Source organism: Salvelinus alpinus, chromosome 6 (genome assembly GCF_045679555.1).
Source record: "Salvelinus alpinus chromosome 6, SLU_Salpinus.1, whole genome shotgun sequence".
Lineage (NCBI taxonomy): Eukaryota > Metazoa > Chordata > Actinopteri > Salmoniformes > Salmonidae > Salvelinus > Salvelinus alpinus.
Genome location: NC_092091.1, coordinates 91,423,649 through 91,437,416, shown reverse-complemented (window position 1 = coordinate 91,437,416; position 13,768 = coordinate 91,423,649). Strand labels below are relative to the sequence as shown.

The 13,768-nt window shown below is 44.6% G+C and overlaps 1 protein-coding gene across 1 annotated transcript in view; it reads right to left on the bottom strand.

Moving 5' to 3' along the window:
- The window catches only part of LOC139579579 (ankyrin-3-like), a 258,392-nt gene that overhangs the window by 107,586 nt on the left and 137,038 nt on the right, over positions 1–13,768 (bottom strand). Inside the window, exons 29-36 of the mRNA XM_071408336.1 lie at positions 11,771–11,925; positions 11,123–11,334; positions 10,815–11,022; positions 8,643–8,739; positions 8,135–8,363; positions 7,610–7,735; positions 6,113–6,235; positions 5,115–5,135 (exon numbers count right to left, since the gene is read on the bottom strand). Of these exons, the coding sequence (XP_071264437.1) occupies positions 5,115–5,135; positions 6,113–6,235; positions 7,610–7,735; positions 8,135–8,363; positions 8,643–8,739; positions 10,815–11,022; positions 11,123–11,334; positions 11,771–11,925 (1,171 nt within the window). The remainder of the gene's footprint in view (positions 1–5,114; positions 5,136–6,112; positions 6,236–7,609; positions 7,736–8,134; positions 8,364–8,642; positions 8,740–10,814; positions 11,023–11,122; positions 11,335–11,770; positions 11,926–13,768) is intronic.

Below are 13,768 nucleotides of genomic sequence, written 5' to 3'. Positions count from 1 at the left end.
TAGAGCCCTGTCTAGGAGGATCCCTCCGCCCTCTGGTAGAGCCCTGTCTAGAGGGATCCCTCTGTCCTCTGGTTGTATTCTGTTGATGTTAGTCACTGACTCCTGCAACTTAACCGTAACATGAGTTATCTCAGAGTATTCAGAGTGGTCCCTTTCTAAGACATTAGTTATTTCAGAGTCTTCAGAGTGGTCTCTTACTAAGATCAGATCTGGTTGATCATCCGCCCCTTTGTAGTGGAGGGCCAGGACATCACTCTGCGAGCAGAGGATTGTGGAAGTTGGAGTTTCTGATGGCATATGCTCTGTGGGACTGGCTTCAGCTCTGTAGGTCTCACTGTAGATCACTGCCTCGGAGCTCGATGTGGAGGTTGTGGATGACGTCATGGCTTTGTGCTCGAAGAGCCCCGTTTTGTTCTTGGAAGGATCCTGGCCAGTCTGGAATGCCTTCATCAGCTCCCGGACAGACATCGTCTCCTCCAGCCTCTCCGTCTGAGACCGGGGGGATTTCGGAGATCTGGGAAGCTTGGGAAGATCTGGCATCTGGGGCTCACCCGTCTCCTTAGTGATGGTGATGAAAGTTGTGTTCTGAGGGACTGGCGCCTGCGCAGGCTTTCGCTTGCGGCCATCCTCCCCCTCTTCCTCTTCCTCAACCTTCTTTTGCAGAGCTCTCACTCTGTCCTTTATGGACCCGATTGGGGTTTCCACGACCAGGGGCGACACTGGTGGCTCCATGGCTGGGGTTGGTCCAGAAGACCCAGACCAAGTCTCAGACCCAGACCTGAGCCCAGACTCCCCCAGTACAACATCCCAATCCAGGGTTGCAGTCGGTTTTAACTCAGTCCCGGGCCCCACTCCAGGTTCAGACCCAGACACCACTATACGTCCGGACCCAGCCACCACTCCAGGCATAGACCTGCGAACCACTACAGGCTCAGACCCAGGAACCACTCCAGGCATAGACCTGGGAACGACTACAGGCTCAGACCCAGGAACCACTCCCGGCATAGACCTGGGTACCACTCCAGGCTCAGACCCAGGAACGACTACAGGCTCAGAGCCGGGAACTACTCCCGACCTCGGCTCCCCCAGAACAACATCCCCATCAAGGGACTCCTCAGAGCTCATCCTCTCCAGCTCACCCTCGGAACTGCTGCATCCAGAACGTTCCCTGTCCCTCAACTTCTTCCTGATCGGCTTTTTGATCTCAGGCGGATGGCGTTTGCCTTCCCGCTTCAGAACCACCTGATCTAATCTCTCCTGGACTATGATGTCCTGTAGTAGGCAACTGGTTACACCAGATCTCTCTTCTAGGTGCTGGTTCATGCCTCCACTTTGGTGAGATACCATACCTGACATATCTCTAACCTCTTTGGTCATTGTGGAAGAGGTCTTTCTCTGAATGTTGACTTCTTGTAGTACCGGCTCCTGAATATCAGAGGGAGTCATGGCTTTGGCTTTAGTCTGAGAGAGAAGAACCCACTCCTCGTCCTCCATTTTGGACATCTGCAGTACTTTCTCTTTGTTGTTTGTGAATCTAGTATCTCCCCCTCGTAAAATATCTCCAACCTTCTCCAGATCCTCTTTCACCTGTTCCATGATCTCAAACGGCTCCCCGGGTTCCTCCTCCATCCCTGTCCTTCCTCCTCTTCCTCCTCCTCCTCTTCCTCTATCCGAAGAGCTTGGGTGTTCAGTTTGCTCTGTCGTCAAGATGGCGGACATCTTGATGAGGTCGTGTTTCATGTCGGAGACCTCTGAAAGGAGGTCAGGGCTGGCCAGCGTGGCTGGGTCTAGCACCTGATTGGTCGGCAGCGTGTAAGTCTCTGTCGACTCCGTCTCGTCGTCTTCCATTTTGAAAAAAAGGAGGAAACCAAACCAAAGGTGTAAAGAACATAAGGGGAGGATGGAGTGAAGGGGAAGAGAAGACATCGGAAAACCGTGGTCAGGGCAGAACATATCACAGTATATCTTCTGTTCAAAACAGGGAAAAGGGAAAGCAGCTTGACGACGGAAGAGGAGTGGTGAGTTCTCCAAAGGAGAAGGGGAGGGGAGATGGGAGGGAGGAGGGCAGCAACAGCAGAAGCGAAGCAAACAGAAGAAAAACAGAACAGGACGGAGGAAAGACATGGGCAAGAAATAACCTGTCGATACATATTGGTGTGTTTGACTGCACATTCATACACATGACACAGGAAGTAGTCTAAACACAACAGGAAGTAGTCTAAACAAAACAGGAAGGTATAAAAATAAAAATGGTGAGCGACCTGAATACCAGGGTTGGGGTCAATTCCATTTATATTCTAGTCAATTCAGGAAGTATACTGAAACCCCAGTTCCAAATTCCAATTCTCTTTAACGCTTTTCAACGCTTTTCAATTAGGAATATGTGGAATTTGAATTTTGCTTTACTTTCTGAATTGACTGTTTGAATTGAAATGGAATTGACCCCCAACCCTGCTGAATATGGAACCAACGGAGGAAGAAAAAACAGACTGGTTTCACACAAACAAAGATCTCAAGATTGTTTCTCAACATGAAGGGTTCATGTCCACTGACAAAAGCAAACAGAGAGAAAAGAGCAGAAGGTTTCCCGCATCATGTAAACCGCTGATAGCTAACTGTTAGGAATTCTTAAGTAAATAGAAACATATGGGGAGTAAAACTATATATAAATACATAAACCATAGTTAATGTTGTAAATAAATATCTTATCAGTAAAACTATATTTAAATACATGCAGAAAACCTCAGTTAATGTTGTAAATAAATATCTTATCAGTAAAACTATATTTAAATACATGCAGAAAACCTCAGTTAATGTTGTAAATAAATATCTTATCAGTAAAACTATATATAAATACACGTAGAAAACCTCAGTTAATTTGTTAAATAAATATCAGTGATCTAAGAAAAGATACCAGTGATATAACATGCTAATGAATTGATAACAGAAAAGATACCAGTGATATAACAGGCTAATGAATTGATAATAAAAAAGATACCAGTGATATAACAGGCTAATGAATTGATAACAGAAAAGATGCCAGTGATATAACAGGCTAATGAATTGATAACAGAAAAGGAGAATGAGTGGTAACAAAGATACCCGTGATATAACAGGCTAATGAATTGATAACAGAAAAGGAGAATGAGTGGTAACAAGCACATACACAGACTAACAAACATATACCATGTGTATGTGTGAGTAAAGTTATTTTCATGCAGAGCAAAGTGTTTCAACAACCATGAAAGTAAAATAAGGGAGTGATCGGAGACAAAAAAAAAACTGAAAAATTCACATTATATGAATTCCTTCTTTGAATTAATTCCAGGCAAGCAAAAATCTGGAATGAAATGACGTTCGTTTAACATATTGTCATAGTACAGTGTGCTTTCTTCAGCCATCCAAATACATTTAAATAACTGGATGTTATATATTCACATTGGAAGTGCCATGGCATATATATATGTATTCTCAAGCATTCATACAGTATCTCAAGCATTCATACAGTATCTCAAGCGTTCATACAGTATCTCAAGCGTTCATACAGTATCTCAAGCGTTCATACAGTATCTCAAGCGTTCATACAGTATCTCAAGCATTCATACAGTATCTCAAGCATTCATACAGTATCTCAAGCGTTCATACAATATCTCAAGCGTTCATACAGTATCTCAAGCGTGCATACAGTATCTCAAGCATTCATACAGTATTTTAAACATTCATACAGTATCTCAAGCATTCATACAGTATCTCAAGCGTGCATACAGTATCTCAAGCATTCATACAGTATTTTAAACATTCATACAGTATCTCAAGCATTCATACAGTATCTCAAGCGTTCATACAGTATCTCAAGCATTCATACAGTATCTCAAACATTCATACAGTATCTCAAGCATTCATACAGTATCTCAAGCGTTCATACAGTATCTCAAGCGTTCATACAGTATCTCAAGCATTCATACAGTATCTCAAGCATTCATACAGTATCTCAAGTGTTCATACAGTATCTTAAGCGTCCATACAGTATCTTAAGCGTTCATACAGTATCCCAAGCATTCATACAGTATCTCAAGCGTTCATTCCCTTTGACTTCCTATAGCGTGATGATGATGATGATGGTTGAATGGATGAAGGCGGGATTGTAGGAGGGAGAAACAGAATGGGTATTGGAGAGGAAGGGATGCAATGCATACCAGCCATAGCATAGCGGCCAGGAACCCACAGGTAACTGGACAAGGTGTAAGTAATATTATATTACTATAGTATAGTGGTCAGTAATATTATATTACTATAGCATAGCGGCCAGGAACCCACAGGTAACTGGACAAGGTGTAAGTAATATTATATTACTATAGTATAGTGGTCAGTAATATTATATTACTATAGCATAGCGGCCAGGAACCCACAGGTAACTGGACAAGGTGTAAATAATATTACATTACTATAGTATAGTGGTCAGTAATATTATATTACTATAGCATAGTGGCCAGGAACCCACAGGTAACTGGACAAGGTGTAAGTAATATTATATTACTATAGTATAGTGTTAGTAATATTATATTACTATAGTATAGTGTTAGTAATATTATATTACTATAGTATAGTGTTAGTAATATTATATTACTATAGTATAGTGTTAGTAATATTATATTACTATAGTATAGTGGTAATATTATATTACTATAGTATAGTGGTCAGGGACACACAGGTAACTTGACACGGTGTAAGTAATATTATATTACAAACAACACGGCTAGTCAAATGGCCATTATTGTATGTTAAGCAATGCAAATCATTGGCCTGCGACCTGCATTAAAAAAACAACAATGTAATTTATTATGTTCTTCCTGGACTACAGGTAGTTATGAAGGTTAGTTAATGCAGGATGCTGTATTTGTCACAGCCCAACAAATGTAATCATTTAAAAAACAAATAGCTCAGCTTACATTTTTTGTCGCTCTTGTCACTCTGTAAGAAAGGAAGGTTCAATACAACATGTTGAATAGAATCAGCTAATAAACATAAATCAGGTAAAAGTGTTTTTAACATTTTATCAAATTTTAACAAGAAGAATGTTCTGATAAGGTGTAGTTGGTTACCTCGTCATCTGCGTCTTGGTCTGAATCCGACTCCTGAATAGGACACCGAGGAGAGGAAAAAAGAAGGCATTCAGTCCGATCTGTTTTGGGACAGCATTATTCACATTGAGCCAGATCTGTTTTGGGCCAGCATTATTCACATTGAGCCAGATCTGTTTTGGGACAGCATTATTCACACTGAGTCAGATCTGTTTTGGGATAGCATTATTCACACTGAGTCAGATCTGTTTTGGGACAGCATTATTCACACTGAGTCAGATCTGTTTTGGGACAGCATTATTCACACTGAGACAGACCTGTTTTGTGACAGCATTATTCACACTGAGACAGATCTGTTTTGTGACAGCATTATTCACACTGAGTCAGATCTGTTTTGGGACAGCATTATTCACATTGAGGCAGATCTGTTTTGGGACAGCATTATTCACACTGAGTCAGATTTCTTTTGGGACAGCATTATTCACACTGAGTCAGATCTGTTTTGGGACAGCATTATTCACACTGAGTCAGATCTGTTTTGGGACAGCATTATTCACATTGAGTCAGATCTGTTTTGGGACAGCATTATTCACACTGAGTCAGATCTGTTTTGGGACAGCATTATTCACACTGAGACAGATCTCTTTTGGGACAGCATTATTCACACTGAGTCAGATCTGTTTTGGGACAGCATTATTCACACGGAGTCAGATCTGTTTTGGGGCAGCATTATTCACACTGAGTCAGGTCTGTTTTGGGACAGCATCATTCACACTGAGTCAGATCTGTTTTGGGACAGCGATATTCACATTGAGTCAGATCTGTTTTGGGACAGCGATATTCACATTGAGTCAGATCTGTTTTGGGACAGCATCATTCACACTGAGTCAGATCTGTTTTGGGACAGCGATATTCACATTGAGTCAGATTTTTTTTTGGACAGCATTACTCACATTCCAGTCCAGGTGTGTTCAGCATTATTTCATGTCATTACACATTGTGTTCAGTCCAGGTGTGTTCAGGTGTGTTACCTTGCAGTAGGTGGGCAGCGTGATGTTCAGGTTGCAGATTGCCTTGTGGGTAAGACTACGGTAGGTGCGGGGCTCCTTGGTGAAGGACAGTCTGCCACACGGCTCCTGGGCGCAGTCACGAATCTGTCAATCAATCAACCAATCACTGGAAACTCATGGAATCAGGTGAACGTTGGGAATATTAGCAAGGAAAGTGAAAAACATTCTGGTATCGACTTTTATTATACTGTATAATCAAACTCATTAAAATACATATTACATGATATACCAGTGTCTCTGATGTATTCAAAACTCATTAAAATACATATTACATGATATACCAGTGTCTATGATGTATTCTAAACTCAGAACTAAAACAAAGCAGGACAACTACGTCACACTCTCTCAGCGTAGAAGAAGTCCATTCAGAACTAAAACAAAGCAGGACAACTACGTCACACTTTCTCAGCGTAGAAGAAGTCCATTCAGAACTAAAACAAAGCAGGACAACTACTTCACACTTTCTCAGCGTAGAAGAAGTCCATTCAGAACTAAAACAAAGCAGGACAACTACGTCACACTTTCTCAGCGTAGAAGAAGTCCATTCAGAACTAAAACAAAGCAGGACAACTACGTCACACTTTCTCAGCGTAGGAGAAGTCCATTCAGAACTAAAACAAAGCAGGACAACTACTTCACACTCTCTCAGCGTAGAAGAAGTCCATTCAGAACTAAAACAAAGCAGGACAACTACGTCACACTCTCTCAGCGTAGAAGAAGTCCATTCAGAACTAAAACAAAGCAGGACAACTACGTCACACTCTCTCAGCGTAGAAGAAGTCCATTCAGAACTAAAACAAAGCAGGACAACTACGTCACACTTTCCCAGCGTAGAAGAAGTCCATTCAGAACTAAAACAAAGCAGGACAACTACGTCACACTTTCCCAGCGTAGGAGAAGTCCATTCAGAACTAAAACAAAGCAGGACAACTACGTCACACTTTCCCAGCGTAGGAGAAGTCCATTCAGAACTAAAACAAAGCAGGACAACTACGTCACACTTTCCCAGCGTAGGAGAAGTCCATTCAGAACTAAAACAAAGCAGGACAACTACGTCACACTTTCCCAGCGTAGGAGAAGTCCATTCAGAACTAAAACAAAGCAGGAAAACTACGTCACACTTTCTCAGCGTAGAAGAAGTCCATTCAGAACTAAAACAAAGTGGACAACTACGTCACACTTTCTCAGCGTAGAAGAAGTCCACTCAGAACTAAAACAAAGCAGGACAACTACGTCACACTTTCCCAACGTAGAAGAAGTCCATTCAGAACTAAAACAAAGCAGGACAACTACGTCACACTTTCCCAGCGTAGGAGAAGTCCATTCAGAACTAAAACAAAGCAGGACAACTACGTCACACTCTCTCAGCGTAGAAGAAGTCCACTCAGAACTAAAACAAAGCAGGACAACTACGTCACACTTTCTCAGCGTAGAAGAAGTCCTGTAATTGCGTATTACCTTGATGAAGAGTGCGAGACGGTTCTCTTTGAATGCGTAGAAGCTGAAGACGTGATGCTGTCCACTCTTGGTCAGAGGAACCAGGTTCCCAAAACAGTCTGCAAAGATAGGCTTCCCTTCCAATACCTGTAGTAGGGGCAGACAGACAGACAGACAGTAGAGAGCTAGGGTCAAATCAGTCCGTAAATATACGCTTCCGCTCCAACACCTGTAGTAGGGACAGACAGACAGACAGACAGACAGACAGACAGACAGACAGACAATAGAGAGCTAGGGTCAGACACCAATACCCCCCCCCCACTTTACCTCCACATCTCTGCTCCGGGTCACCTTTGTGAATTTCTCTTGTTGTTCCAGGGTTTCTCACCCCTCCCTCCCTCCTCCCCATTCTCCTCTGCCTCTCCCCATTCTCCTCTTTCCTCCCCTCTCCTCTCCTCCTTCCCCCCCTCTCACATCTACTCCCTCTCCCCTCCCTCTCTCCCCATCCCCTCCATCTCTCCCCCTCTCGTCCTCCCCACCTCTCACCTCTACGTCTCTACTCCGCGCCACCTCTGTGAAGTTCTCTTGCTGTTCCAGCGTCTTGTCCATCTTGTCGTCCGTCATGCAGAAGCAGCGTAGGCGGGCCTCGACGGGGTCCAGCGTCTTGGCGAAGATGACGAACTTGGCCATGTAGGGGACACAGATGATCTCTCTGTACAGCTGGGTAGAGAAACTCACAGCCTCCTGGGTCTGACGACAGTCTATCAGCCAGAACCTACAGAGCACCGGATGGGGAGGTGATCAATAATTAATCAATTGATAGATTCATCAATCAATCAATAGATCAACCAATCTATCAACCATTCTATCAGCCAGAGCCTACAGGAGGCTAGATAATCAATCAACCTATCAAGGATGTAACAGATCAATCAATCGTATCCAATGAAGAATCAATCATTCCATCAGTTGATTAATCAGAAAGAAGAGGATGTTTTCACTAGAATGTCAAAACAACAGACAGATGAAAACACACCAGCTCCACTGGTGACATTACCTTGCTGACACGTTGGTGGTGAAGGACACACATTGGTTGATGAAGGTGAGTGGGGTGGAGCCTGTGATGTCCTCCCATTGGGCAGGAGTGGTCCCACCTAGAACACACATCAGGATGGAACTCTCCGGTAAATATATTCAACATATTAAAACCTTTTGTCAATAGGGGGAGCTGTTAGCACTTTTTTTTTTTGACATTGCCAAATTAAACTGCCTAGTACTCAATTCTTGCTCGTACAATATGCATATTATTGTTATTATTGGATAGAAAACACTCTCTAGTTTCTATAACCGTTGGAATTATGTCTCTGAGTGGAACATAACTCATTCTACAGCACTTTTCCTGACAGGGAGTGAGATTTCAGAAATCTTGGCCTCTGGTCCCAGGTCAGTTTTAATGTCCCTGTGAATGCTATGAGGATACAAACACTGCCTACGCCTTCCTCTAGATGTCAGTAAGTGGTGACAATTTGAATGGAGTCGATTGCGCAATCAGGGCCTGTATAAAACACCAAAGACCGGAAGGAGCTTTCTTTTGGACCCTGCGCTCGACGCACGATGGACGTCGGACTGGCCTCTTTCCAAGCCTTGGTTTAGCCAGTAATATATCGCCGGTCATGTTTTTACTCGTTATAGGTGTTAAAAACATCATAAGGTAGTTAATTTAAACCGTTTTATAGCAATTTATATCCGTTTAGTGCGATTTTGAGGCATTTATTTGTGACGTCCTTCCATGAGCTGGGCACTTTTCCTGTACATACCGAACGTTAGTGGCCATTTCGACGGGACAAGAGGACATCTTTCGACCAAAAGACGATTAGACCGGAGAAAGGATACATTGCCCAAGATTCTGATGGAAGAACAGCTCATAGTAAGAACAATTTATGATGATAAATCGCTGTTCTGTTGAAAAATGTTAAACGCATATATCGCCATTTTGTTTTGTGTAGCTTCGCTTTGGCGGACCCGGTATTGCACAGTAAGGATAATTTTAGAAATGTAATTCAGCGATTGCATTAAGAACTAATTTGTCTTTCGATTCCTGTCAACCCTGTATTTTTTTGTCAAGTTTATGATTAGTTATCGATTAGACTAGATCACTCTCAAAGATGGCGCCCGACATTTTCAGGCCAGTTTTGCTACTATTCTCATTGTATAACCACGTTTTTTTGTGGCTAAATATGCACATTTTCGAACAAACTCTATATGTATGTTGTAATATGATGTTACAGGAGTGTCATCGGAAGAATTCTGAGAAGGTTAGTGAAAAAATTTATATATTTTGGTGATGATAACGTTATCGCTCCCTTTGCCTTGAATTCATGCTGGGGTAACGTTTGCACATGTGGTATGCTAATATAACGATTTATTGTGTTTTCGCTGTAAAACGCTTAGAAAATCTGAAATATTGTCTGAATTCACAAGATCTGTGTCTTTCCATTGCTATGCTTTGTCTATTTTTATGAAATGTTTTATGATGAGTAAATTGGTAATACACGTTGCTCTCTGTAGTAATTCTAGTCGCTTTGGGGAGATTTGTGATGGTGGCTGCAATGGCAAACTATGATTTATACCTGAAATATGCACATTTTTCTAACAAAACCTATGCTATACAATAAATATGTTATCAGACTGTCATCTGATGAGGTTTTTTCTTGGTTAGTGGCTATTTATTTCTTTATTTGGTCGAATTGGTGATAGCTGGTGATGGAGTGGAAAAATAGTGGAGTAAAAAAAATGGTGTCTTTTGCTAACGTGGTTAGCTAATAGATTTACATATTGTGTCTTCCCTGTAAAACATTTTAAAAATCAGAAATGGTGGCTAGATTCACAAGAAGTGTATCTTTCATCTGGTGTCTTGGACTTGTGATTTAATGATATTTAGATGCTACAATTTACTTGTGACGCTATGCTAGCTATGCTAGTCAGTGGGGGGGGGGGGGGGGGGGGGGTGCTCCCGAATCCGGGTTTCTGAGGCAGTAAAAGTTAATGTGAGTTGACTGAAACCGGGCTTTGATGAATATCAAGAAGGTAAACATGACTACTCAAAATCAATCGTTCAGTCAGTAAGTTAATCAACAAACCAGTCAATCAACCAACCAATCAAACAACCAATCAATGGGCCAATCAAACAATCAGCCAATCAACCAATCAACAGTAATTTCCTACATACCAGTGATACTGCAGAGCAGACGCAGAGTTGGCGTGTCCCCTCCAAACACGTTGACTGTCCCGTCATTGGTCGAGCTTTTGGGGACAGGGATCGTCATGGTGATTGGCTTGTGGAACTTCCTCCTCCTGGGCTCCAAGGTAACGATGGGGCTAAACGTAGCCTTGTTACCCAGAATCCTCTTCACCAGGTCTACGCTGATTGGCTGGGCCTAGGAGGAAGTGGACGAGAGTTGGGAAGTAGAAACAACGAACTTGAAAATGTTCAGTTGTCGTTACCAAAATGTTTTTATTGGGCCGAAGACCCCCTACCTGTAGTCCAACCCTGATCTTCTTAGTGAGAGCCCCCTCTGGGAACACAGCCTGGACCTGAGGTACCAGAGTGCTGCTCAACACCCCTCCCTCAGGACCAATCAGTTGGCTGTCCTGCTTGATGCGCGACACCACCGCAAAGTATTGTGGGAAGTCCCTGGTGACGATACGGCAAATCCTCTTCTTCTCCAGCTCCTCAGGAGAGTCCAGCTCTGGACGACGAACCAATGGGAGGACCGGGGAAACAGGGTCAGATGATACACAAGGGACCAATCAGATTGAGCAGTCGGACCTAAATGTTTCCTAATCTTTGGTGAAAGAATAAGGTAGAACGATTGGTGGCTTGGTACTAACATGGCGGTCCGGTCCTGTCGCGTCCCTCATGCCTCCTCCCTGTCCTCCCTCCCCACTCCCTCACCCTTTCTCACCCGTCTCATCCCACCGTCCACTCCCTGTCCTCCCTCCCCTTCCCTTCTCCCTCCCCCATCCAGCTCTCCCCCGTCCCACACCTTCCCACTCGTCCCCCAGTCCCTCCCCGTCTCCCCTCCCCCTCGTCCCACACCGTCCCACTCGTCCCCCAGTCCCTCCCCCGTCTCCCCTCACCCTCGTCCCACACCGTCCCCCAGTCCCTCCCCCGTCTCCCCTCACCCTCGTCCATGCCGTTCAGTATTTGGTTGAGTTCCTCCTCTGTGTATTCACAGTGATGTTCCCTCCAGCTCTCCCCCATCTCACTCCTCAGAATCACCAGCTCCCGCTCCGTCCCTCGCAGGGCCGCGAAGTGAGGGATCTCCACAATCACCGGCCTGAAGGGTCAGAGGTCAAGGGTTAGAGGGAAATGGTCGTGATGACAGGAGGACGCATTCCATGGAAGAACACAAAACATCACAAGATGAGGGACAAAGTAAATCCTGGAGAAATTCCTGGAGGAGATTCAAGCAAACAGAAGGATATGATATTTTGATGATGATGAGGAGGAGGAGGAGGCGGAGGAGGAGGAGGAGGAGGGTCAGGTGACATAATATTCCGAGCATAGAAAAATCACAACATTACAATATCGGGGAGGAAAAATCATGGGGGGTAATGGGATAGAACTGGAACTGAATCAGACTGTAATTCTCAACAACAACACAACAGCACTGATGTGGAGAGAAGATACGATGAGACCAGGGAATATATGATGAGACCAGGGAATATATGATGAGACCAGGGTATATACGATGAGACCAGGGTATATATGATGAGACCAGGGTATATACGATGAGACCAGGGTATATATGATGAGACCAGGGTATATATGGTGAGACCAGGGTATATATGATGAGACCAGGGTATATATGGTGAGACCAGGGTATATATGGTGAGACCAGGGTATATATGATGAGACCAGGGTTTATATGGTCTGGGTGGGTGGGGATTATATTTGAAGAGACCAGGGGCCGGGTTATATATGGTGCCCCCTCTCTCTCTCCGTGGTCTTTCCTACCCCAGGAACTTGGTGCCGGGAGGACCCAGCTGTAGTGTTTTAGTTACCCCAGGAACTTGGTGCCGGGAGGACCAAGCTGTAGTGTTTTAGTTACCCCAGGAACTTGGTGCCAGGAGGCCCCAGCTGTAGTGTTTTAGTTACCCCAGGAACTTGGTGCCAGGAGGCCCCAGCTGTAGTGTTTTAGTTACCCCAGGAACTTGGTGCCAGGAGGCCCCAGCTGTAGTGTTTTAGTTACCCCAGGAACTTGGTGCCAGGAGGCCCCAGCTGTAGTGTTTTAGTTACCCCAGGAACTTGGTGCCAGGAGAACCCAGCTGTAGTGTTTTAGTTACCCCAGGAACTTGGTGCCAGGAGGCCCCAGCTGTAGTGTTTTAGTTACCCCAGGAACTTGGTGCCAGGAGGCCCCAGCTGTAGTGTTTTAGTTACCCCAGGAACTTGGTGCCAGGAGGCCCCAGCTGTAGTGTTTTAGTTACCCCAGGAACTTGGTGCCAGGAGGCCCCAGCTGTAGTGTTTTAGTTACCCCAGGAACTTGGTGCCAGGAGGCCCCAGCTGTAGTGTTTTAGTTACCCCAGGAACTTGGTGCCAGGAGGCCCCAGCTGTAGTGTTTTAGTTACCCCAGGAACTTGGTGCCAGGAGAACCCAGCTGTAGTGTTTTAGTTACCCCAGGAACTTGGTGCCAGGAGGCCCCAGCTGTAGTGTTTTAGTTACCCCAGGAACTTGGTGCCAGGAGGCCCCAGCTGTAGTGTTTTAGTTACCCCAGGAACTTGGTGCCAGGAGGCCCCAGCTGTAGTGTTTTAGTTACCCCAGGAACTTGGTGCCAGGAGGCCCCAGCTGTAGTGTTTTAGTTACCCCAGGAACTTGGTGCCAGGAGGCCCCAGCTGTAGTGTTTTAGTTACCCCAGGAACTTGGTGCCAGGAGGCCCCAGCTGTAGTGTTTTAGTTACCCCAGGAACTTGGTGCCAGGAGGCCCCAGCTGTAGTGTTTTAGTTACCCCAGGAACTTGGTGCCAGGAGGCCCCAGCTGTAGTGTTTTAGTTACCCCAGGAACTTGGTGCCAGGAGGCCCCAGCTGTAGTGTTTTAGTTACCCCAGGAACTTGGTGCCAGGAGGCCCCAGCTGTAGTGTTCTAGTTACCCCAGGAACTTGGTGCCAGGAGGCCCCAGCTGTAG